General features: G+C 48.6%; 3 protein-coding genes across 13 annotated transcripts; 2 read left to right on the top strand and 1 right to left on the bottom strand.

The window, feature by feature from the left end:
- Positions 1-1212: 1212 nt before the first annotated feature.
- Positions 1213-8459, top strand: stk17b (serine/threonine kinase 17b (apoptosis-inducing)). The gene is made up of 7 exons (XM_019869069.1): positions 1213-1837; positions 3101-3313; positions 4512-4650; positions 4740-4866; positions 5177-5225; positions 5313-5492; positions 7239-8459. Exons 1-7 carry the CDS (start codon positions 1701-1703, stop codon positions 7477-7479), a joined length of 1086 nt encoding a protein of 361 aa, XP_019724628.1. The 5' UTR covers positions 1213-1700; the 3' UTR covers positions 7480-8459.
- Positions 8460-12472: 4013 nt separating this feature from the next.
- cunh2orf69 (chromosome unknown C2orf69 homolog) lies at positions 12473-16944 on the bottom strand. Its single transcript, XM_019869181.1, has 5 exons — positions 16864-16944; positions 16767-16770; positions 15092-15347; positions 14367-14605; positions 12473-14098 (listed from the first exon to the last, which is right to left on the bottom strand). Exons 3-5 carry the CDS (start codon positions 15317-15319, stop codon positions 13621-13623), a joined length of 945 nt encoding a protein of 314 aa, XP_019724740.1. The 5' UTR covers positions 15320-15347; positions 16767-16770; positions 16864-16944; the 3' UTR covers positions 12473-13620.
- On the top strand, positions 14642-18691 carry ftcdnl1 (formiminotransferase cyclodeaminase N-terminal like 1). 11 transcript variants are annotated; one of them, XM_019869100.1, is made up of 6 exons: positions 14642-14667; positions 16875-16993; positions 17174-17269; positions 17341-17496; positions 17595-17783; positions 18224-18691. In XM_019869100.1, exons 1-6 carry the CDS (start codon positions 14657-14659, stop codon positions 18661-18663), a joined length of 1011 nt encoding a protein of 336 aa, XP_019724659.1. In that variant the 5' UTR covers positions 14642-14656; the 3' UTR covers positions 18664-18691. The 11 variants fall into 11 exon arrangements, with proteins under 11 accessions (XP_019724659.1, XP_019724642.1, XP_019724715.1 ...); XM_019869083.1 differs by lacking the exon at positions 14642-14667 and adding an exon at positions 14704-15118 and having other exon boundaries at positions 16860-16993; XM_019869156.1 differs by lacking the exon at positions 14642-14667 and adding an exon at positions 15358-15464.
- The last annotated feature ends 1812 nt before the right edge of the window (positions 18692-20503 follow it).

The following is a 20503-nucleotide window of genomic DNA, read 5'->3' as shown; positions in this document are numbered from 1 at the left end:
TTTGTCGTTGAACACACACACCAAAACGGTAGGTTATGCCATTCAAAATGTAGGTTCATTTCAAACAGTAAATGTTAAAAGAGTACTGTATTTGATTTTAATCTTTTATCGGTTGGCTTTACATGACTCAAGTTTAGTAAGGAGCATGAGTAAAGAAGGGGCATGGCAGCTTATTAAGACATTCAGTAGATGCATTCGTGTTTTTCAATGACTTAAAAAAATCGACCAAGTGGTGTACTTATTGAGGTACGCAAGATCATCGTTTTTTCGGACATCTTTCAGTCACATTCATTCGACAGATGAAAATATTTTAGATTGAAATATCAAAGTACCCGCATCAAAATCGCCTTCAAGTTTGATTGCCACTTGAAGATGGAAATAACAAATGATACAAATATCATTAATTCATTGTAGATTTATTACTGTGCTTTTTTTAAAACTCTCAAGTATGTTTCAATGCTGTTGTTCGTCCTCATTTTCATATTGATTTCCGCCTCCCAGTTTCAAATGAAACGAAAAAAAAACAAGACGAAACTATTAACTGTGATGAGCGCAGGCGTGCCAGGGCCTGATCATTGATGTTTGCAGCTAAAATTATTTTTTTAAATAGTATGATTGTTGTTGTTTTTGCATGATGTGAAATGTTTTTATTTACAAAAAAAAGAACTGAATCTATTGCTTATTAACATAAAGAGGTACTTTGGATTGGTTGATTCTTAATTTATGTTTTGCTCTTTCCATGTTCACCTGACAAACAAAAAAACAAAAAGTGACTAATTATTTTGTTTTGTCGTTGAACACACACACCAAAACGGTAGGTTATGCCATTCAAAATGTAGGTTCATTTCAAACAGTAAATGTTAAAAGAGTACTGTATTTGATTTTAATCTTTTATCGGTTGGCTTTACATGACTCAAGTTTAGTAAGGAGCATGAGTAAAGAAGGGGCATGGCAGCTTATTAAGACATTCAGTAGATGCATTCGTGTTTTTCAATGACTTAAAAAAATCGACCAAGTGGTGTACTTATTGAGGTACGCAAGATCATCGTTTTTTCGGACATCTTTCAGTCACATTCATTCGACAGATGAAAATATTTTAGATTGAAATATCAAAGTACCCGCATCAAAATCGCCTTCAAGTTTGATTGCCACTTGAAGATGGAAATAACAAATGATACAAATATCATTAATTCATTGTAGATTTATTACTGTGCTTTTTTTAAAACTCTCAAGTATGTTTCAATGCTGTTGTTCGTCCTCATTTTCATATTGATTTCCGCCTCCCAGTTTCAAATGAAACCCGCACAGCAAAAGTGCGCATGCGCGGGGCAGTGACGTGTCGAGAAAAGTGTCAAACGAGAAGGACGTTAAAAAAAGGAGGAAAAAAAGTGAAAAGGGGCAAAAGGACGGAAGGTCTCGAAAATGAACTTGAAGTGGTTGATTTGAGCCGTGGGCGAGCGGCTCGAAGCGCTAATAAATGAAGGGACGTGTGGTTGATTGTCTTTTTGGTAGGCGAGCTCCTCCTCCTCCTCCTCCTGCGTAAAATTGACCAAATCTCGAGTCGAGCTGACCGCGGAAGCTAACCGGGCTAGCATGGAAGCGGGAGCCGGCGGCCGGCTCTGTTAGCTTCGCTTTGCTCACTTTCGAGTCTCCTTTCACCGTTCAGTATTTCGTCGCGACCGGTACTGGAGGTAAAAAAAATGTCTCGGAGGCGGCTGGACAGCCGTAGCGGGCTAGCCGCCGCCGCCACCGGCAGCGGACTCCTGGCCGAAAGTCACACACTGATCAGCGCGGAGCCTCTGGACGCCGTTTTCGAAGTCACCGGCGAGCTGGGAAGGTGAGTCGGAACACTTGTGCAAGCTTCCCAAACTTTTCAGGGGACGCATTGACCCGAGGACCTACCACAATAATCCCAATGCCAACTAAACACGAGTAAAAAATGATGCCCCTTAAAAAATTCTGAACTCGAAACTATTCGAGCGAGCCTATCAGTTGACGGTAACATCCCTATTTTCGAAACTACACCATTTAGGAAGCTAATCCTGATCACTGAAAGCCCTTTGTAGTCCAGCAAAAGATTGAGAATTGTTTACAACTTTTACTCGAGCCAATTTAACACATGTACGCAAATTGTGGACCCCCATGGCGAGACTCACAAAGGGTACCAGGGCCGCAGTTTGAACACCCACCGCTTGCTTTGCGAGGGCGTGGAACTTGAAGTCTGTGCCGGAAATGCTGAAAACAGATTTTGTTATCGTTCGGATTTGCTCCGTCTCCGCGGTACAGTTCGCGGTGGTTTCATGTTACCGTAGTGCAAATCTAGGTCACTTTTACGCTCCGTTCTTGTCCCTGAGTGTTAAACATGAACTTTGTCCAACCAGTTCTAGCGGTTTGCCTCCTCTTCGTCTCAGTTCTGTTATTTCTGTCGTCAAAAGTCTGACCTCACGACAACTCGATTGGAACACCTTCTGATCCCGTTGACATACTTTTGAGTATCACGTTTTTACCAACTCTTGTGAGAGAATTTCTCTTGCCTGAAAACACTCAAAAACGTACCGCTTGTCAATCAGCCATTGCTTTGAATTAAGGGGATCTCACAACTCGCACGGGAGTGCCAACTAGAAAGTTGAACAAATGTGGTGGTGTTCACGTTTAGAGAGCTTTCTTCTTTTCATGGTGGTTGCACCTGGACTGAAAGTTCATTACATTTAGTAAGCTCTTTGTGATGTAATATATACTAATACTCATTCAAGTAGAGCCACCTGGAAAAATGGAAGAAAATGTGTTTTTCCACCTATACAGATCCCTCTTGTTTCCTTTTTGGTTAAACCTTGCAAACAAAACAAAACAACAACAATTACAAGCACATAGACCCACGACGAAAATGGATTGTGGAAAAATCACCAGGCGGCGGTTTCTCGGATTATCGTGAAATTAGGTGGACGTGTCTTTTCTAACCGGGCGCTCAATAAAGTCTCAAGGACCCCTGCCCGAAAGTGACCAGGAACCGTGCCGTAGCAAGCAGCCATTTTGGGGTTTTTAGAAACCCAATGAATGAATGCGAACGTTCCACTCCATGTTTGCTTTGTTATCGTCCAAGGGGCAAGTTTGCGGTGGTGAAGCGCTGTGTGGAAAAAGCCACGGGCAAGGTGTTCGCCGCCAAGTTCCTTCGCAAAAGGAGGCGAGGTCGCGACTGCCGGGCCGAGGTGGTCCACGAGATGGCCGTCCTGGAGACTGCTCGCAACAACCCCAGAGTGGTCAACCTGCACGCCGCTTACGAGACGGACCACGACATCGTCCTCGTGCTGGAATAGTGAGTCGCAATCAAGGATTCGGTTGACCATGCATCTTTCTCGGCTCGGTTCTGCTGCCGTCATTACCGAAAACCGAGATTGCCCTGAAGGACTTGAATACGTACTTGATGTCCTTGAGGTGAAGTGTGTGTACATTGACCTTTCAACAATACGCACGTCCTCTACTTAAGCGAGGACACTCGATATGTTCCCTCTTGCGCAGCCTCAACAAAACAAATATTTATTCACCCAAAGAAAATGTAACAAAAGTGTAACTTGCTGATATGTTTGAGAGTTTTTTTTCCCCCGGTGAGTTCACGTTCGGTCAAGGTGTCTTGCAAAACATGAACCGCCCTGGTTTCCAAAGACTGTTTCTACATGACAGCTGTTGTTGGCCGTGACTACTTTTTATTCTACTAAACAATGTAAGGATCCCCGTGTGTTTTAGTAGCCACAAACTTTGGTCAAAAGTCGGCTGAAGCGCTGCAATTAACAATGAACCACGAAGACAGTGAAAGCATTGTTTTGCTGGCTCGTTCTGTCCCCTTCCACTGCCGGGTGTGCCAACGCGAGACTTGCCTCTGTGACGATGATGACTACGGCCCGTGCTAAGGGGTGGTTATGGAGTCGAAAAGGAGGCAGTATGAAGACAGGAAAAGCAGTGGGTTGCATTCCCACTCATCAGACTCCCTTTGACCCCCCCCCCCTCTACTGCAGGGGGTGCAAACAATACAGGATTGCATTGCAATGGCAGTAGAGGAAGAGAGCTCTGAGTTATTGCTACTTGTTGATCCCAGATTATAAAAAGGGCAAGCGTAAACTGCAAAGCGTAAACTGCAAAGTGCTTATGAAGGGAAAAGCACCGATTGTATTTTCACTGCCGCAGGCAGCACATTGTCAACGAGCTGCTGCATTACTCCTGCTAATTAGCATGTGGGTCCATGTATGTGGTTCATGCGGCGGGCAGGGCGGCAAATTGTAATTCCCGTCACAAAAAAACAAAAAAGGTTTCCATTAGTGTAGTCTGTCTGTTGCTTGGAAATGTCGGATCTTCACCCAGCTGAGTTACCAGGTCGTGGGGTAGGCAGGGGCTGTGTGGGGACAGCGTGATGTGAATGAGATGACATATGTTTAGATAGAAGGCGCTCGCAAAATAGTCCCGAGCCTACGATTTGTTTCAAAGTTCCAATGGACAATGTCCACTTTTCTCCTTCCCAGCGCGGCAGGCGGCGAGATATTCGACCACTGCGTGTCTGACGAGCTGCTGCCCGAGGCCCAGATTACCCGTCTGATCAGGCAAATGCTGGAGGGAGTTCACCACCTCCACCAGAGCAACCTGGTGCACTTGGACCTCAAGGTGGGGATCGCAATTGACCCTCGGCCGAAGACGGGCCTTTTGCTTTGACGGTGATGAATGTCGGCGCGCCTCTTTTCTGTCTTTCTCAGCCCCAGAATATCCTCTTGACCAGCCTCTCCCCTCCCGGGGACATCAAAATTGTGGACTTTGGTCTGGCACGCAGATTGGGCGCGGTTGGGGAGCTCCGAGAGATTCTTGGCACACCTGAGTATGTGGGTAAGCTAAAAAAAAAAAAAGTTAAACATGTGGAAAAGCCCACTTTTGTAAAACCTCATTCTGACAATTTTAAAATACACAAGAAATCAAGAATTCCGCATCCACTTTTAGTATCAGGCTTCAGTGGCTCGCTTTCGAGGGTGGGGTGGGGGGGCGGGCTTTGTGTTTTGCAATTGCAGAGTACGCTTTTTTGGTACCATGGCAACTCGCGGCGGCACGAAGCTATTGCAAAACTCGCAAGCGCCCATCCCTAAAGCTTAACAGGAAGTAAGCCATTTTGAGCAAATTGCAATTTCTTTTCTTCACTCAGCACCGGAAATCCTCAATTATGAGCCCATCACAACGTCCACGGATCTTTGGTGAGTGGCAACTTTCACAGCCAGCAATTTGAATGGGAGTTCTCTTTGTCCGTTGGTTTGTAGTATGCGGCTTGGTCTTTCCCTCAGGAGCGTGGGCGTCATCGCCTACATGCTGGTGACGGGCGAGTCTCCGTTTGCCGGCGACGACAAGCAGGAGACGTACCTGAACGTTTCCCAGGTCAACGTGGACTACAGCCGGGAGGCCTTCTCCAGGGTTTCGGAGCTGGCCGTGGACTTCATCCGCAAGCTGCTGGTCAAAGCGCCCGAGTGAGTAACAACAACGGTGGCAGCGGCGCGTGTGAGCTCAGCCCCCCCCAGAATAGAAGTCATTGTTTTTGAATCCAGGCCCGGTGGAGAGCAAAAAAAAAAAAGAAACAAAAAAAAAAAAAAATCGGACCTCAGGCCGCTGCAATATTTTATTTTTGAGCAGTTTTTCTTTTGTGATTTATTTTTTAGGGTCACCTGCCAAAGGCTCGTCCTCCATAACCACATTAAAGGGTTTGCAGTGCGTTTTTTTTTTTTTTTTTCCCGCCACTTCTCGGAATGTGCTTGAAAGTAGCAATTAGGCCGCATCCCCTCATCATCGCCACTTTCCCGTCAATCCCCCTTTTTTTCCAATCTGTCATACAGATTTAGTTGGAAAGGATGTCAAGTGCTCCTTTTGCCTTGGAGTGAGAATAATGTGCAGTTGAGATCTCTTTTCAGCTTGCAAAAATTCTCTTTTGGGTTGAAATCCTGAGGCTCCCTATTTTCCCATGATCATCACCAGGCCATAAAACTTCTTTGAGGTTCGTCTCTGTACAGTAGTATGTTGATATGTGAGCGTCTTGACGTTCGCACTTTTCAAGATGGGGCCTATTTTTAAATTTTATTATTAGTTTTTTTTTTGTTTTTTTTTTTGTCTTGAGATACGAAGCAAAAAAATCGACGCCCGACCACCTTCCATTCACTTTGGTTTCCTTGTGGTGCAAGGGCAATATCGGTTGGTGGCGCTAAAGTTCCATTCATCTGGTTTGCCAACTGCCACTATGCCTCACAAAAAAGAACAAGGAAGGACGGTTGTGTTTTGAGCGTTTGCAGGTTATGTGGTGCGGAAATATTACGATCGTGTGTTTTTGGTACAGTTCAGAACTGGTGAAGAAAACATTTGGGGAACATCCTACATGAAAAGAATTCAGAGTATGTCTTGGGATATTCAGCACAAGTGTGTGCGTCGTGAACGAATGGAACCGTCTGGGAAATAAGCCGGGTTTTTCCCGCGTTCAAAATGGCGAGGCGCCCGCCTCCAGCTAATTTTCTGTCACCCCCAGCCAGACAGATTGATATCGTTTAACACGGCGTAAAGATGAAGCCGGGCTGATTGAGCCATTGATGTCCTTCTGCGGCGGCTTGTTATTTTCACTGCAGTTGCAGCGTAGCGCCACTAGGGAGGCGCTATATCAACAGCAGTGCACAGGAAAGACCCGAAGCCATGGCTCACGTCCTCCTTCAACCGAGGTCCTTACCCGAGAGTTTGTGGTCTCCGAGACGAGGCCTTCACTATGCACGTTTGAATCAAAGAATGCGTTAAGCGTCATCTTCCGATTTGACTTTTTCCCCTGAAAGTATGTTTCCTGTAGAAAGTGAGTCCGTTGAATTCGCAGAATACACACACCCCACGGCGCATTGTCAGGATGGTGCCACCTCTGCCTCAGTTTGAGCCAGGAAAAACCCTGAAACCGCCGTTCAGGTGTTAGAGTTGCCCCGCAGGCAAAAAACATTTGTGTTTTTGACCTTCACACCTGTCAGTGCTGTCATCAAAATGTATTTTAAGGTTTTGCTTTCCATCTCCCACAGTCACAAACGGCTTTTTTTGTTGTTTTTGTTTTGGTTTTCCTCTCTTGGCATGTGCATTTCTCGGATGACATTGGGCCCCCCGCGGCCCCTTTTTTTTTTCTCTCTCCCACCTTGATATAACTCGATGGTTTTCGCGTGGGCTTCACCACCACGCTAACGGGTAACTGTTTCCGACAGGGACCGTCCCAGCGCCGCCGAGTGCATCGGCCACCCTTGGCTGTGGCAGCAGCAGCAGTCGTACGCCAGCCCGGAGCCGGCGTCCGGCCGCGGCGCCCGCGAGCGGAGCTGCGGCGCCAAGTGGGCGGCGCCTCCGCCCGAGGACAAGGAGAACTTCCTGGAGTCAGCGCCGCCGCCGCATTCCCACGCCAAACGCTTGCGCTTGGACGAGGAGGCGCTTCTTGTCGACGGTGACTCGTGAACTCCAAAAGGAAATAGCTTTTAAATTGGTTTTAAGACCAACGGGCGACTTATTTCTGCCCCGCTGAATTTGTTTATTGTGAGATTAACACAAGCCAAAGATAATCATTTGACTGACACCGTGATCCGCTTCTGCGATCCCGTTTGTCTTTAACTGGAATTCTCGTGCCAGATGAGGGCTTGTGGTCAGTTTGTTTGTTTGTTTGTTTTTTGTGGAGATCAATGCGGTGCAAAAATGGCCTCCGTGCTTCAGCCTTGTTCAATGGCAGTTTTGCCTAAGCCAGTACACACATACCGCGTTTTAACATCTTAACCCCGTTATTTATTTATTTATTCTTTATTTGTAACAACCCACACAAGCGCGTTTCTCATTTTCTTCTAGTGTGTGTGTGGTGAACACACACGGAACAATATTTGTCATCGTCCCGAGACTGACCTATGCAAGGCACCGTGGCGTCAGTGTGTTGAGCGCACTCCCGCAAAGAAGCCCAATCAGAAATAGTGAGCATACTTAACAGTTACGATTGTCAACTGTTTTCCGATCAGATCGGGGAGGTCAAAGTCACTGAACCGTTAGCTTGTGGCGCGTCCTGTGTGTTGATCGCAGGGGACGGACCATGTTCACGTTTTTTTTTTGGTGTCATTCCCACACCCAAGATGTTGAAAGTCGCTAGATCCCAAACGCGGACTTGCCGTCAAGACCGTTGAACTCGATTAACGTTTTTGATTGTGGCCGATTCACCAGCAGATAGAGGAGGACCACTAAGTCTTGACGCGCCCCGGACGGCAGGATAATCCTTCAGCTTCAGGGACATCTGACGCCAATCGGGCCTCCGCGTTTCATTGACGTCGTCCTCGTTTTCTCAGCAGATTGGGGAGAGAAAAAATGACTCTTAACGTAAGCAACAGGATCATTGGTCACAGCAAATTTGATTCGGGGACGGCTTTGTGCCTCCATAAAAGTATTTTTGACTCTTAATTTTTTTAAAAAAAACGTTTTGACTTTTTTTTTTTTTTTCTTCCTGAGCACATCAGGTTTTGGTGAGATTTTCAATTGCTTGTTGTAAATGTGACCCCAAAAAGCTTGTGCAATGCAGATTTTAGCGTGCGTTGAAATTTATAGCTGACGTTTTGGGAAAAAGAAAAAAAAAACCTCCACCTCACCTTTGCTGAACCTCGAAGTCAATAATGACTAAATGTATTATCGTATGAAATATAAACATGACGTGCGAAAGGGGAAAAAAAACGGGGCCGATTCGGAATCAGCGAGAAAAAAAGGGAAAAGTTTCCCCCGCGTCTCTGATTACAAAGTGTCGTCCAAATGTGTAATCTGGCCTTCGCCGACGGGAAAATGCACCAATTTGTCCCCAGCGTCGCTATGTGTGTACTCGGCTTCATCTGCGTGCGTGGAGACTTTGCGGTCAACGGTGCCATGTGGAAAAGCGGCCACTACCAGCACAAAAGCACATTTTGAGCGTTGAAATTGAGCTCAGGGTTTTTCGAAGCAACTCTCTTTGAATCCTTCCGGTTTCAGGCCTTTCTATATTCAGTGTTTATCCGACTCTCAGGTCATGACTTGTTCTGCACTCCGAACGTAGCGCCGCGGTTCTTGTGGCGGCCTGTTGTTTTGCCCCGGGCGTGCTGCAAAATTGTCCCGCTACGGTTGCGCAGACCAGTCGCTCTCTCGTCCGCCTGCGGAGAAGGGAACCACCGTCGAGCACTTAACTTCCTCATCGACGCGGCGCTTTATGCATTCACGCTTGTTTTTTGTCTGTCATGAAGGCTCTTCTTCAAAGTATCGCCAGAAAAGGAAAAAAAAAAAAAGAACACTGCTCACTTTTCTTATTTTTTTAGCATCATTCCTATTGTTTTTATCGGCGCGATGAACTTATACATTACATTATTTTTCAACATTTTTTATGTCATTTGTAGTCATGATGAGGTGGGGAAAGTTGTCGGTATCTGGATTGCTGGAGAGTGGTGAGGAATTCAGGGAATTGAGAAGGTAGAAGGAAGGACTTTTGGTGTGGTCACGGTGCAGGAGATGTTGGGAAGGTGGCAATGATGGGATGCGGGTGCCGCAAGTTGGAGGGATGTCGGGTGGCGTCAAATAGAAGGACGTCTTTCCCCGCTTGCTTGTGTATTGTTTTCTTTTTGTTGTCGTCGTCATCTCATGCTGTCGGCAGCCCACGCGGTGGCCTTTGTGCGGAAGCGGCCGTGTTGTCGTGTGTCACGCTGTCGTCCGGGCGGAACAACTGGAACGCTCCTCGGAGGGCACAAAGTGCCGCTGCTTTTCTCCAGTTCGTTGACGCGACGGTGCCTTGAGATAGGAGGCAACCAACTTGATGTTTTCCAGATACGAGCTGCATTTTTAAAAAATATATATATATTTTGTTTTGCTTTGACATGCTCGTTGAAACTTGAGCGCTGGATGGAAGCAGTGAACTGAATTCAACTCTTGACATACACAACAAGCAGCAGTTCGGCAAGCGTTTCTTCCAAAAATAGGCTTCAAGCTGTTTCACGTCGGAGTTTACCGTTAAACTAAACATATTTCAACATTTCGTGTTTCATCCAAGAACTGTCTTTGCTTTCCAAAAAAAGGCCCATTTAGCATCATGCTCGCAAACCAGTGGTGACATGCCAATGGTCAGCATTGACGGTCGCCGTTTTCAAAGCGGCAGATATTTCAACATGTACACAGAAAATAGAACTTACGCAGGCATAAATTTGTCATCCGCCACACAAATGTCGAATGTTGCAGTCTAGTCCTCGTCGCTTGCGTCTGCATGATTGCATTGCGCTGCCTCCCGGAGGCCAAGGCGAACACGCTAGAAGGAAGAGCCCAATGAAAGAAATTGCAGCATCAAATCACGATGCATAGACTGCTTCGTATTGCATGTTTTTATCAAGTGCTTTTTTTAATTTAAAAAAAAAAAACATTGTTTTTGGGAGGGGCTGCAACGGATTAATGGCATTGCGAGTCAGCGTTTTGAGTCACGAGCCTGATCGTGGAATGAATGAAACTCATATCTCAAGGCACCGTGTCTTCAAGTTGACTTGGAGCAAGAAAAAAAAAGTGCTTGTCAAGAAATAAGCTTCGGTGTTCTTACACCTCAGGATTTAAAGGAGACATATTATGCAAATGTTTTTCCTTGCAAAACAGTCCCCTCTTGGTTGGCGTGATTTCGAAAATAATCCCCCCCCCTCCCAAAAAAAAAAAAAGTTGTGCTCTGATGTCACAATCCGGGCAAATTTCCGAATTGTACGGCTCGCTTTGCAGGCACGTTTTGGAAAATAGGCAGATGAAGGATTTGCGCCCAAGCCATTCCAAAGTCCATTTTCCATAATATGTCCCCTTTAAATGCCACTTTTCTGCTGTTTGTCTGATACCTCGCCCACCCGCGCGTGCGCACACATTTGACAAGTGTCTTGAAAGGATGACGTGTGGGGCTGGATGGCTGACGGGGTGAGAAGTCTTTTGTTTTACCGAGACTCGACAAGCGGTGTGAAGCCAAGAGAAGGCGGACGGACTTGTTTGGCGCTCGCTCTGCTGGATGTTGAAACACTTGAACGTGTCGACGGGGTGGCGTCACCGTCGCGGCTCTCGGATCTGTGCTCGCCCGTTGTCAGGAGACGTGAAGCGCGGCCCTAAGCACAAGCCGCGTGCGTCTCCGCGGTTGTTTGTTTATTTTGGACTGTTTCTAATTTAACGTATGAGCAATGTGATTGCCAAACACTTAAGAAAACAAGCTCATGTTTTGTGATCAAGCACACACAAGCTAATTCCGATTTCGGCATCACAGTGCTTCATAATGCTTATTAAAGATTGTAGAAATGATGAAACTCTTTTGTCCCTTATGGTTGACTTTTGCCTTGAATGCGGTTGCAAAAGGATTTGGGTGCCATTTGGGTCTTTTGGCGGAGGGGAGGGGGGGTGGGGGGGTTAAACATGGCACGTCGAACCGTAAAAATGAAACTTCCCCAAAAAATCTGTTTGTGGTGCAACTATTAAAATGACTCCATTGTTTTTCACCCCCAGAAAAATGTTTTTGTGAAAATTGGTCAATCGCAGAACTAAAAGGAATCCGTTTGATGGGTCAATCTCACCCACAACACAACAGGAAAGTTCGCCTGAAAAAGGAAGAAAAAAAATGGTCATTGGAATGCAAGAAAATGTTACCAAATGAATTTGCTTCACAAACAAGAAAGAAATACCGGAGAATCCCCAAAGTTATCCCAAGTGTCTTTTACATGAAATGTTCCGGGTCAATTTGACCCACAATATAAGAGTGGGGGTTGGGGAAAATCCCAGAAAGGGAATTTGGATGCTTTTAGGAAAGACTTTGCGTTAATTTGACCCATAACTTGGGTGGGCTCCCGTGAAAGGACGCATACAATCAGGAAATCGAATCAGTGTGCTTTACCAAACATTTCAAGTCTCATGTTTAAAAGTGTCAAGTGGTGAGCGCGCCGACCTCACAGTGCAGAGGTCGTGGGTTCGATTCCGGCTCCGGCCTTCCTGTGTGGAGTTTGCATGTTCTCCCGGGCCTGTGTGGGTTTTCTCCGGGTACTCTGCTTTCTGTGTCTGTGTGCCCTGCGATGGGCTGGCAACCGGTTCAGGGTGTCCCCTGCCGACTGCCCGAAGACAGCTGGGATAGGCTCCAGCGCCCCCCGCGACCTTTGTGAGGATGAAGCGATTCGGAAGATGGATGGATGGATGTTTAAAAGAAGATGAAATTAGTGTCAAGATAAATCGAGCCTCTGACTGCCAGTTGTGGAATATACCACGTCCGTCAATCCATCCAAGTAGAAAAAACAAGGCCAGTCAAAGTTTTCGGCACATTTTTAATTGGTTACATTTTTCCACATTTTAAATGTTTTTTTTTTTTCTGGTCGGGTCAATTTGATCCATAGCACGATAGGACAGTTTTCATTTTCAGCTTGCTATAAGATCTTCGAACGGGGCAAGAAAACGGAATGATCGGCTTTGCTGCAGTCAACGTGAATAACGGCCGTCCGCGCTCAAGAGCGCGGCGACCGTGGGAACGGTGACTCGGGATGACAATGCGGAGACATTCATCGCCGCCTTCCACAGAACGAGCTCGGACCAAACAGGACAAGAATAGCCGGCTTTTTGTCTCTTCGGCCCTCTGCCGCGCTCTGAATGGGTCTCGACTGAAGGAATAAGACCACAGTGTGCTCCGAAAGCCTGTCGACACAAGTCGTCACCAGCGCGCGGGTGTCGCCCGCAGCCTCCAATGGGAATGACTGCACGGAAAACATTGAAGAAAAAGGCGTCATTCTCTCAGCGGGGTGCCTGGAAAAACGACTTTCCGCACAGACAATGGCACAATTTTCAACCAAACCAAAAGCAAATCAAAGCCCACCCGAGCGCCAACTTTTTCACGCCGAATCTTCCAAATGATCAAACCAGGACGCAATTTGCTGTCGTCCATCAATTCACACTGAGGGAGGCTCGTGTTCCAGACCGCGAAACAACTTCTATTTCCACCAGGAAGCGCCAACTCCCAAAATGTTTTTGAGGCACTCGTGTACCCAACATGGAAACCAGAGAGCTATCTACCTATGGATGGAAAAAAGAACACATTCCTTTACTTTGCAGCAAGTGCTACTGTGTGACTTTTGGAGAATGGTCCAGGAGACACAATTTGAGTGACAAGAGACCCGCAGTTTGGGGGCATGCAGTTGCCCCCCCCCCCACCCCTCCTCAAATAGGCCAATAATTCATCGGGGGAAAAATAAGAGACGGCGAGATTGCAATCAAGAAGCGGAATGCGATGACTTGCGTTGAGTCCACTGCTGGGATGCCCAAGTCCGGTCCTGGAGGGACCTGATCCAGTCGGTTTGAGACGTGCCCCTCCTCCAGCACACCCGATTCAAAAGATGAGCTCATAAGCAAGTTTTTCAAAAGCCTGATAACTGTACTGATTATTTGAATCTTCGGTGTTGGAGGAGGGAGACGTGGAAAACTCCAGGATCGGACTGGGACACCCCTGCGAGGACACCATCTGTCACACGATGTTGGTGAATAAGATCCAGGCAAAGACATGAAAAGATTCACACGGACACAAGAGCCACCCGGATGAACTCGGTTCCCGTTGAAAGCTGTCAAGGAGGCTCAGAATTCCTGAATGACCCGAAAGTGGTTTTCAATGGACGGCGGTTCATCCACAAAGTGGAGTTTATCATACAGACGCGCCCCGAGCTCCTCCAGGGTCTTCACGAAACACGCGTGCTCCCGACCCACCCAGGCCCGCGTGGGGTCTCGGACCTCGTACGGCGTCACGTGAGCGTGGATCCCGATCCCGCTTGTGGCGAGCTGGCCCAGCAGGCTCCTGTCCGTCACCCAGGTCTCGCTTCCCCCCGGGTGGCCGCCGTCCAGCCAGAACATGTCCGAAAGGCTTCCGGCAAAGTCCGAAACACGCGGATCCGCCAGGGCGCCGGCCAGCTCGTGGACCACCTGGTTGAGGACCACGCAGCCTTTACTGAAGCCCACCAGGGTCAGGGAGAATCCGGCACGGGTGCCGCTGGCGTCGCCTGGAGCTCGGATGGTGTTTGGCAGGCCGGCTCGCTCCATCCCGTGGACCAGCAGAGACCTGCAACCGCAGTGGAGGTTTGTCCACAAATGCTTTGAAATGTACTTTTGTGAAGCACATTGAGTTAACTTGCGTGTGAAATGCGCAATAGAAATAAAGCCCCTTTGCTGTTCTCAAAGTACAGGTGGCGTCGCTTTTCGCGTTGTAACTTTTTGACAGCTATTCTGGTCCTTGGGGCGGACGCGTAAATTTCCACGCGGGCCTCGTAACTCCGCCGCGTGACCCTCGTTGGCTGATGAAAGGGCGAAGAAAGTGAGTTTCCCCCAACCTGAGGTGGCGCAGCGCTCCGCCGTCGGGCGAGTACGGGGCGTGTTGCGGGGCGCCGAACATGTTGCTGTCCACAAAGTGGCGGTAGCCGCTGAACTTGTGCAGGTACATGCGTGAGGCGCGCACCACCCACACGTGGTGGCCCGGGAAGCGGCGGCCCAGCGTGACGCTCACCTGCTCCAAACTCCACGCCAGCCAGGGGGCGCACTCGGGCTGCGAGGCCATCTCCTCCTGGAAGTTCTGCCACACAGCGCAACACAAACGGACGCTACTTGCATTTTTCTCGTTTGGATGACGGCCAAGTACGTTTTCTCAATTGAATGATGGCCGCTCAGAATATTTTCTCTTTTTTTTTTTATTTATGGGGGAGGGCAGTTAGACTTTTGTGACAGTTTCTCATTGTTCCGGTTCATTTCTTAAAATGGCCATTTTCCCGATCTTCAGTTTCATCAGTGCCATGATGGACATTGGCGTATTTCTCCCGTTTCTCACTTCTACCGCTCTGGCGGACATGTGTGAGCCACTTGCCTCAACTTTCGATTTGACCTCGATCACTGCGATGATAGTCGCGTGACGTTTTCTCGTTTCGCTTACTTTCACTCCCTTCTTGAAGTTGCCAACTCTGTGACACCCCCGCCCCCAAGACCATTTAATGCAGTAGACTACAACCATGGCACAAGATCCTCTGTTGATTTCCCACTGAGAGTCGTCGATAGCTTTGCTCACCTGAATGTCCCCGTGGAAAAACACCACGTGCTTGTTACTACTGCTGTTGTCTTCTGGTGACTCGTGGCCATCTCCGGGCCGGAGGAGGAGCAGATCGTTGAGCATGTTTGGTTTGCACCCGGGCACGGCCAGTAGCTTGTGGAGCCTCGGCGCGCTCGTACCTTTAGAGTGTCCAACCGGGCGACTGCTCGATGCGGGAGAGGAGGGCGGCGGCACCGTAGTCGTCATCGTCGCGTATTCGGCTGCAGCTGTCGCTCAGAGAATAAGTCCTTCGGTCCCTTCAGTCCGGTGCAAGACAAGTATTTAGCTCCGAGCTCATAGGAGCAACCTCGGAGGGATTTAGCAGCAAATCTAGCTCCGAGCTGGCCTTGATGTAAGCATCCTCAGCTTTAGCACTTGACCTTACACATTACGTGACGTCGCCTCTCTCGTTTTTCCAAGGAGCGCCCCCAAAAAATCGCCAATTTGCGTTTACCTGATAAATTTTATGCGATTTGCCCACAGAGAGGCGCTGTTGATTAAAAACACGTCACCACGGTAAACGGCGTTACTTGACTGCGCGTGGCAATTGGTCAACACCACAACTGAGCATGCGCGAACGTCATGACGCAGTAATGGCGGGGGCGGGGGTGCCAAGTTGGTGATTCCCTGTTTTGTATTTCCGTTTTCGCTTGAAGGTGACAAAACTTGAGACGACCTGCCTTCCCATCGAATAACATTTTAATGCGATGCTTTGAAGATACAATAAACCACACTGAAGGCACTACTGTCACGAGTTTAGATACATTGCCCCTGTACCTGGAGCAGAGACGAGCGCGCACGTAAACCAAGATGTATCCCTCGCGGTTACTTCCGTGTTCGATTGCGAGACGAGCCGCTTTCGCCTCGCCAAACACATTCAAACGCGCTCCTTCAATAATACAGGAACGGTTACATTTGATGTTCACTTATGTTGTAAGCATTGTATTTGAGTTATGTAATATAAAATGGAAATTTTAAAACATTCACAGCATTTAGCGACAGATTGGACTTTGCCCAATCTCTGTACTCTGCACTGCCAGCGGCGATGATACACAGCGAGTGACTCTCAAGCGCTCGGTGACTATAAATTCAGCATTTATTTGAGTGCTAACCGAGATTGTCATATTAATGGCTACTTAATTTTGATTCTCACACGTTGCTCAGACATTCGGTTCGAGTTCTAACACGGACCATAGTAGGTAAGGGACAGGAAGTGTAACTGCCCAGCGCTCTAGCACCATGGCGAGTTAAAGTAAATGTACTTTTCCTGTGTGGGTTTTCTCTGGGTACTCTGCTTTTCTTCCAAAAACATGTTCGCTAGGTCACCTGCACACTCGAACTTGTCCCTAGACATGAGTAGTTCTTCGTGTGTCCTAACATGAAGGCAGATGTACTTTCCGAAAGATAAATCACTTAAACTGCAATCAATGGAATCTCTCAGTTGGTAATCCCTGCCCGTTTTTTGTTGTTGTTGCTGTTTTTTTTAAACAATTGATTCCAAATGTCATTACATCGCTTCTGTTTTACGGAAAAAAAATATGTACTTTCCGAAAGATAAATCACTTAAACTGCAACAAATGGAATCTCTCAATTGGTAACCCCTGCCCGTTTTGTTGTTGTTTTTTTTGAAACAATTGATTCCAAATGTCATTACATCTCTTCTGTTTTACGGAAAAAAAAAAAAATCACAATGTACATCTCGTGTGTTTCTGTTTCCGACCCTAATTTGATGGAATTATTCTTACAGTTACTATAATTGCAGAAACATGACGACCACTTCAATGGGAAGACGCCTGGTGACGTGCCTGCTCAACGTGTCAGAGGCTCGCAGGAAGGACTTGGTGGAACGTGTGGCCAAGGCCGCCTTATACGACTCTCAAGGCAAGTGCGGAACACAAGCGCCAGTACTCCCTCGGACACCAATAATTGGGTGGACGTGTCTATTGATACAGGACGTGAAAAAAAGTCTCAGGGCCCATGCCCCAAATTGAAGAGGAGGTCAGCCATTTTGGTTTGAAGCAGCCCTCTTGAGCTAATGTTGTCTTCATTCCGATCGGGCAGGTGTTAGAAGAGACGGGACCACGGTGCTGAACATCTTCAATGACCGTGACTACAACCGCTCCGTCATCACAATTGTGGCCACCGTTGAAGCCATCAGTAAGTACCGACTCACGTTCATGCAACGTAATTGATGGCAATATATATCACGTCTTTTTTCTGTATTTCAGGGGAGGCCGTCTTGTCTGCCTGCGAGAAAGCCTGCGAGCTGTTTGACATGCGCGACCACTCGGGCGTCCACCCGTGTTTGGGTGCCGTGGACCTGGTCCCCATCTACCCCCTGGGGGAGGACGTGGGCCCCGACGACTGTGCTCGAGAGTCTCGCGGTGAGATCCCGTTGGCGCTGAGGTTCTTTTTGTCGGCTCGCCGGCGGGCGCTTTATGTCGGACTTTGCCGTCTTCCTGACTTTGTCGGTCTTCGTCAGCGGTGGCCGTGGGCCTGACCGAGCGAGTGCCGGGAACCAGCGTCTTCCTCTTCGGGTGGGCGGACGCCCCGCATCAGCGGGGGCTGGCGCAGAGGAGGAAGGAGATGGGCTGGTTCAAGAAGACGCCCGACTTGAACGGCGTGAGGCCCTGCGTCGGGCCCGTGCCATGCCAACGCTTCGGCCTCACCGGTCAGTCCCAAACACTTGCGAACCGACCCGAAAGCAAAGCGACACGATGAATTTCTTTTGTGTTTCATCGCTATTCCGCTCTCGATGCGACACCTTTGCGTTGTCCGGTGTTTTGATTTTTCATGACTATCCCGCTGTCAGAAAGGTTCCTTCAGACACCTTGACCAGAAGAAAAAGAAAGCATCTCGCTCTACGCAACAGTTCAGCGGTTTTCCCGAATGTCGTGTGTTTTCCTTTTCAAGACAGGTCCGCCCTTAATGCGGCACATTTGTCTCTCTGAAACTTGCCTGAATCGGACCACGCGCTTCCGCTCTCCGAAGCAGCGCGACGATTTTCCTGGAGAGTCCAGTGTCTCACGACTAGAACAATAAGAAAGAAGATCGACTTGATGGTTGGGCGGCGTGTATGGCGGTCACAATATTCCTTTGCTCTGGTCGCAGGCGTCGGGGCCAGTCCCTACGTCATGAACTGCAACGTCACTATCGACACGCAGGATCTAACCGTAGGACGGCGCATCGCCGCCGCCATCAGGGAATCCACGCCGGGGGGTCTTCCGGGGGTCCAGGTCCTGGCCCTGCCACACGAGGGCGCCGTGGAGATCGCCTGCAACGTGGAGAGCGTGCCGGGGGCCGGGCCCAGCCCGACCGACGCCGCGGCGGCGCCCTGGCCGTCCTTCAGCATCGGGGGGCGGCCGTACTGTCACGTTCCAGCTCGTCTCATCGCCGCCAGGGTCGCCCGGCTGGCGGGCGACCAGGGCGTTGCCACCAAGCGCGCCGCCTTGGTGGGCTTCACCCCCATCGAGTGTCGGGGCTTGGCCGAGTTGGCTCTGTCTCGGGGGATTGCCGAATTTTGGAAAGAGCAGCAAAGCGTGCGCATGTGAAAATAAATTTGGATTCAAGGCCACCTCACAACGAGGACTCTGTTTTGAAAGGATTCAAATGTGAACGTGACCTGGAATTCACAATGTGAAAATAAATTTGGATTCAAGGCCACCTCACACCGAGGACTCTGTTTTGAAAGGATTCAACATGACCTGGAATTCACGCCAAAATGGCTGCTTCAAAACAAAACGGCCGCTATGCCCTGTTCAATTTCAAGCTTTTCGAACCGAATACTATTCATGTATTTATTTCTTTAATATGGGGGGGCATCTTATTATAATCGACATATCTGCCCAAATTGAATGTTGAACTGTGAAACGAGCGTCCAAGGTTAATTGCAAACAAATTAGGAGGAATGAATGAAGAATCCACTTCAAACGGCTACTCGACACCACAGCGGCCAACTTCCTGCTCAACTTCAGCCGTGGCTCTTTCAGACCTTCCTTCTCGCGCGCTGGGGCAACTTTTGGTGTTTGACCAAGCAGACGCCAACAAAAATGGCTCATGGCTGGCGGGGAAATGCCGAGAGAAGTGCGACTCTGGATGTGAACGTTTCACGAGTAAACCAAAGGTTGGTCATCCATCACGCGCCCTATTTAATCGGCGCGAATCCAACATGGTCAGACCAAGCGCCTTTCCCGTCTTTGTGCCCGTCGACGCCGACTCGAGTCGATGTTGTTCCTCCGCTGGGATTTCAAGGGCGACGGATTGACCGATTCCGGTGAGGCTGCCAAAGCGCTTTGATTTGCGCATTGACTCTTTGTCGATTCTGTCGTAGGGCACAAAGACAAAGCAAACGGCGAGTGGTTCGCTCTTTCAATCAGGTGGGCCCGCGTGAAGCGCTCTGTGGCTTTTGATTCCAACTTCAGCGGACTGGTTGGGTGAGATAAAGGAGGGTGAGTTCTTCCAACGCTTCTGAAGGTTGGCCCGGGAGTCAGCCGGGGAGTCATCATCGTTCCACAAAGACAAGACAAAGGCGGCCGAATTCAGGTCATCGCAACGTGTTTTGCTTCATGAAATCGTTTGCTTCCGTTGTCGCTTTTCACGTTACATAAGATGACGACCCCCCACACCCCTTGAGGCCCTTTTCATCGCTCCCTCTCGCTCAGTAAGTCTTTGTACGCCATCCAACTGAAGCTTTAGTCCCGCAGAAAACATGGCAGCCTCTCAGCTCTCCTTTCTTTGCGTCTTCCATCCAATTTTGCCATCGCCGGGCAAACGCCTTTGCGGCGCACGCATTTGCGCGCCGCACGTGAGCACACGCGCAGCCTGTCGGGCTGCCGAGCATCACGACTTAAACTAGGTCAAAGCGGAAGCCCAGAGGTATTCTGCCGCAACGCGCACGCACCACTCACACACACACACACACACACACACACACACACACACACATATGAATGCATCTTTCAAATCGTCACGTTCGGCAGCGACCAGCTCAATATGAATTGCCTTCTTCGAGATTAGCCGACTTGGGCTGGGGCTCAAGACCTGCGTGACAAAACGCAGTAGGGAGTGATTGTCGTCCGTCCTAAAAGAGACACTTAGGTGCATTTTTTTTTGCTCGGTGTGTGTGTGTGTGTGTGTGTGTGTGTGTGTGTGTGTGTGTGTGTGAGATGCGCTTGCTTTGATCTAATTCTTGTTGGCAGCGTATCATCCGAGATGCGAGCACATGTGTGACGGCGTAGTGAAAATAGAGGAGCTTATTTCCTCACGTCTTCCTCCGCCAAGCCTTCTATAAATACACACAGCTCTCTGTTGTCGCTTTACAAAGACCCCCACCAACAGCACCCTCCCTCCCCCGATTTGTCCAATTTTTCCTCATAATTGCGCACTTCTCCT

The sequence above is a fragment of the Hippocampus comes genome, unplaced genomic scaffold (assembly GCF_001891065.2).
Source record: "Hippocampus comes isolate QL1 unplaced genomic scaffold, H_comes_QL1_v1.1 scaffold518, whole genome shotgun sequence".
In the NCBI taxonomy this organism is placed as follows: Eukaryota; Metazoa; Chordata; class Actinopteri; order Syngnathiformes; family Syngnathidae; genus Hippocampus; species Hippocampus comes.
Note: the sequence above shows the minus strand (reverse complement) of the source record. Positions and strands in the feature narration are given on the sequence as shown.

What these genes read in the sequence shown, in the direction of transcription:
- stk17b (XM_019869069.1), top strand. Translation starts at nt 1,701, where the DNA reads ATGTCTCGGAGGCGGCTGGACAGCCGTAGCGGGCTAGCCGCCGCCGCC. An exon ending in GTCACCGGCGAGCTGGGAAG is followed by an intron (nt 1,838 to 3,100) that starts GTGAGTCGGAAC and finishes TTATCGTCCAAG; the next exon opens with GGGCAAGTTTGCGGTGGTGA. An exon ending in TGGTGCACTTGGACCTCAAG is followed by an intron (nt 4,651 to 4,739) that starts GTGGGGATCGCA and finishes TGTCTTTCTCAG; the next exon opens with CCCCAGAATATCCTCTTGAC.
- ftcdnl1 (XM_019869083.1), top strand. Translation starts at nt 15,096, where the DNA reads ATGTCCCCGTGGAAAAACACCAC. An exon ending in TCCCCGTGGAAAAACACCAC is followed by an intron (nt 15,119 to 16,859) that starts GTGCTTGTTACT and finishes TTATTCTTACAG; the next exon opens with TTACTATAATTGCAGAAACA. An exon ending in CCAACGCTTCGGCCTCACCG is followed by an intron (nt 17,784 to 18,223) that starts GTCAGTCCCAAA and finishes CTCTGGTCGCAG; the next exon opens with GCGTCGGGGCCAGTCCCTAC.
- cunh2orf69 (XM_019869181.1), bottom strand. Translation starts at nt 15,319, where the DNA reads ATGACGACTACGGTGCCGCCGCCCTCCTCTCCCGCATCGAGCAGTCGC. An exon ending in TTTTCCACGGGGACATTCAG is followed by an intron (nt 14,606 to 15,091) that starts GTGAGCAAAGCT and finishes GCTGTGTGGCAG; the next exon opens with AACTTCCAGGAGGAGATGGC. An exon ending in GGAGCGCTGCGCCACCTCAG is followed by an intron (nt 14,099 to 14,366) that starts GTTGGGGGAAAC and finishes CTGCGGTTGCAG; the next exon opens with GTCTCTGCTGGTCCACGGGA.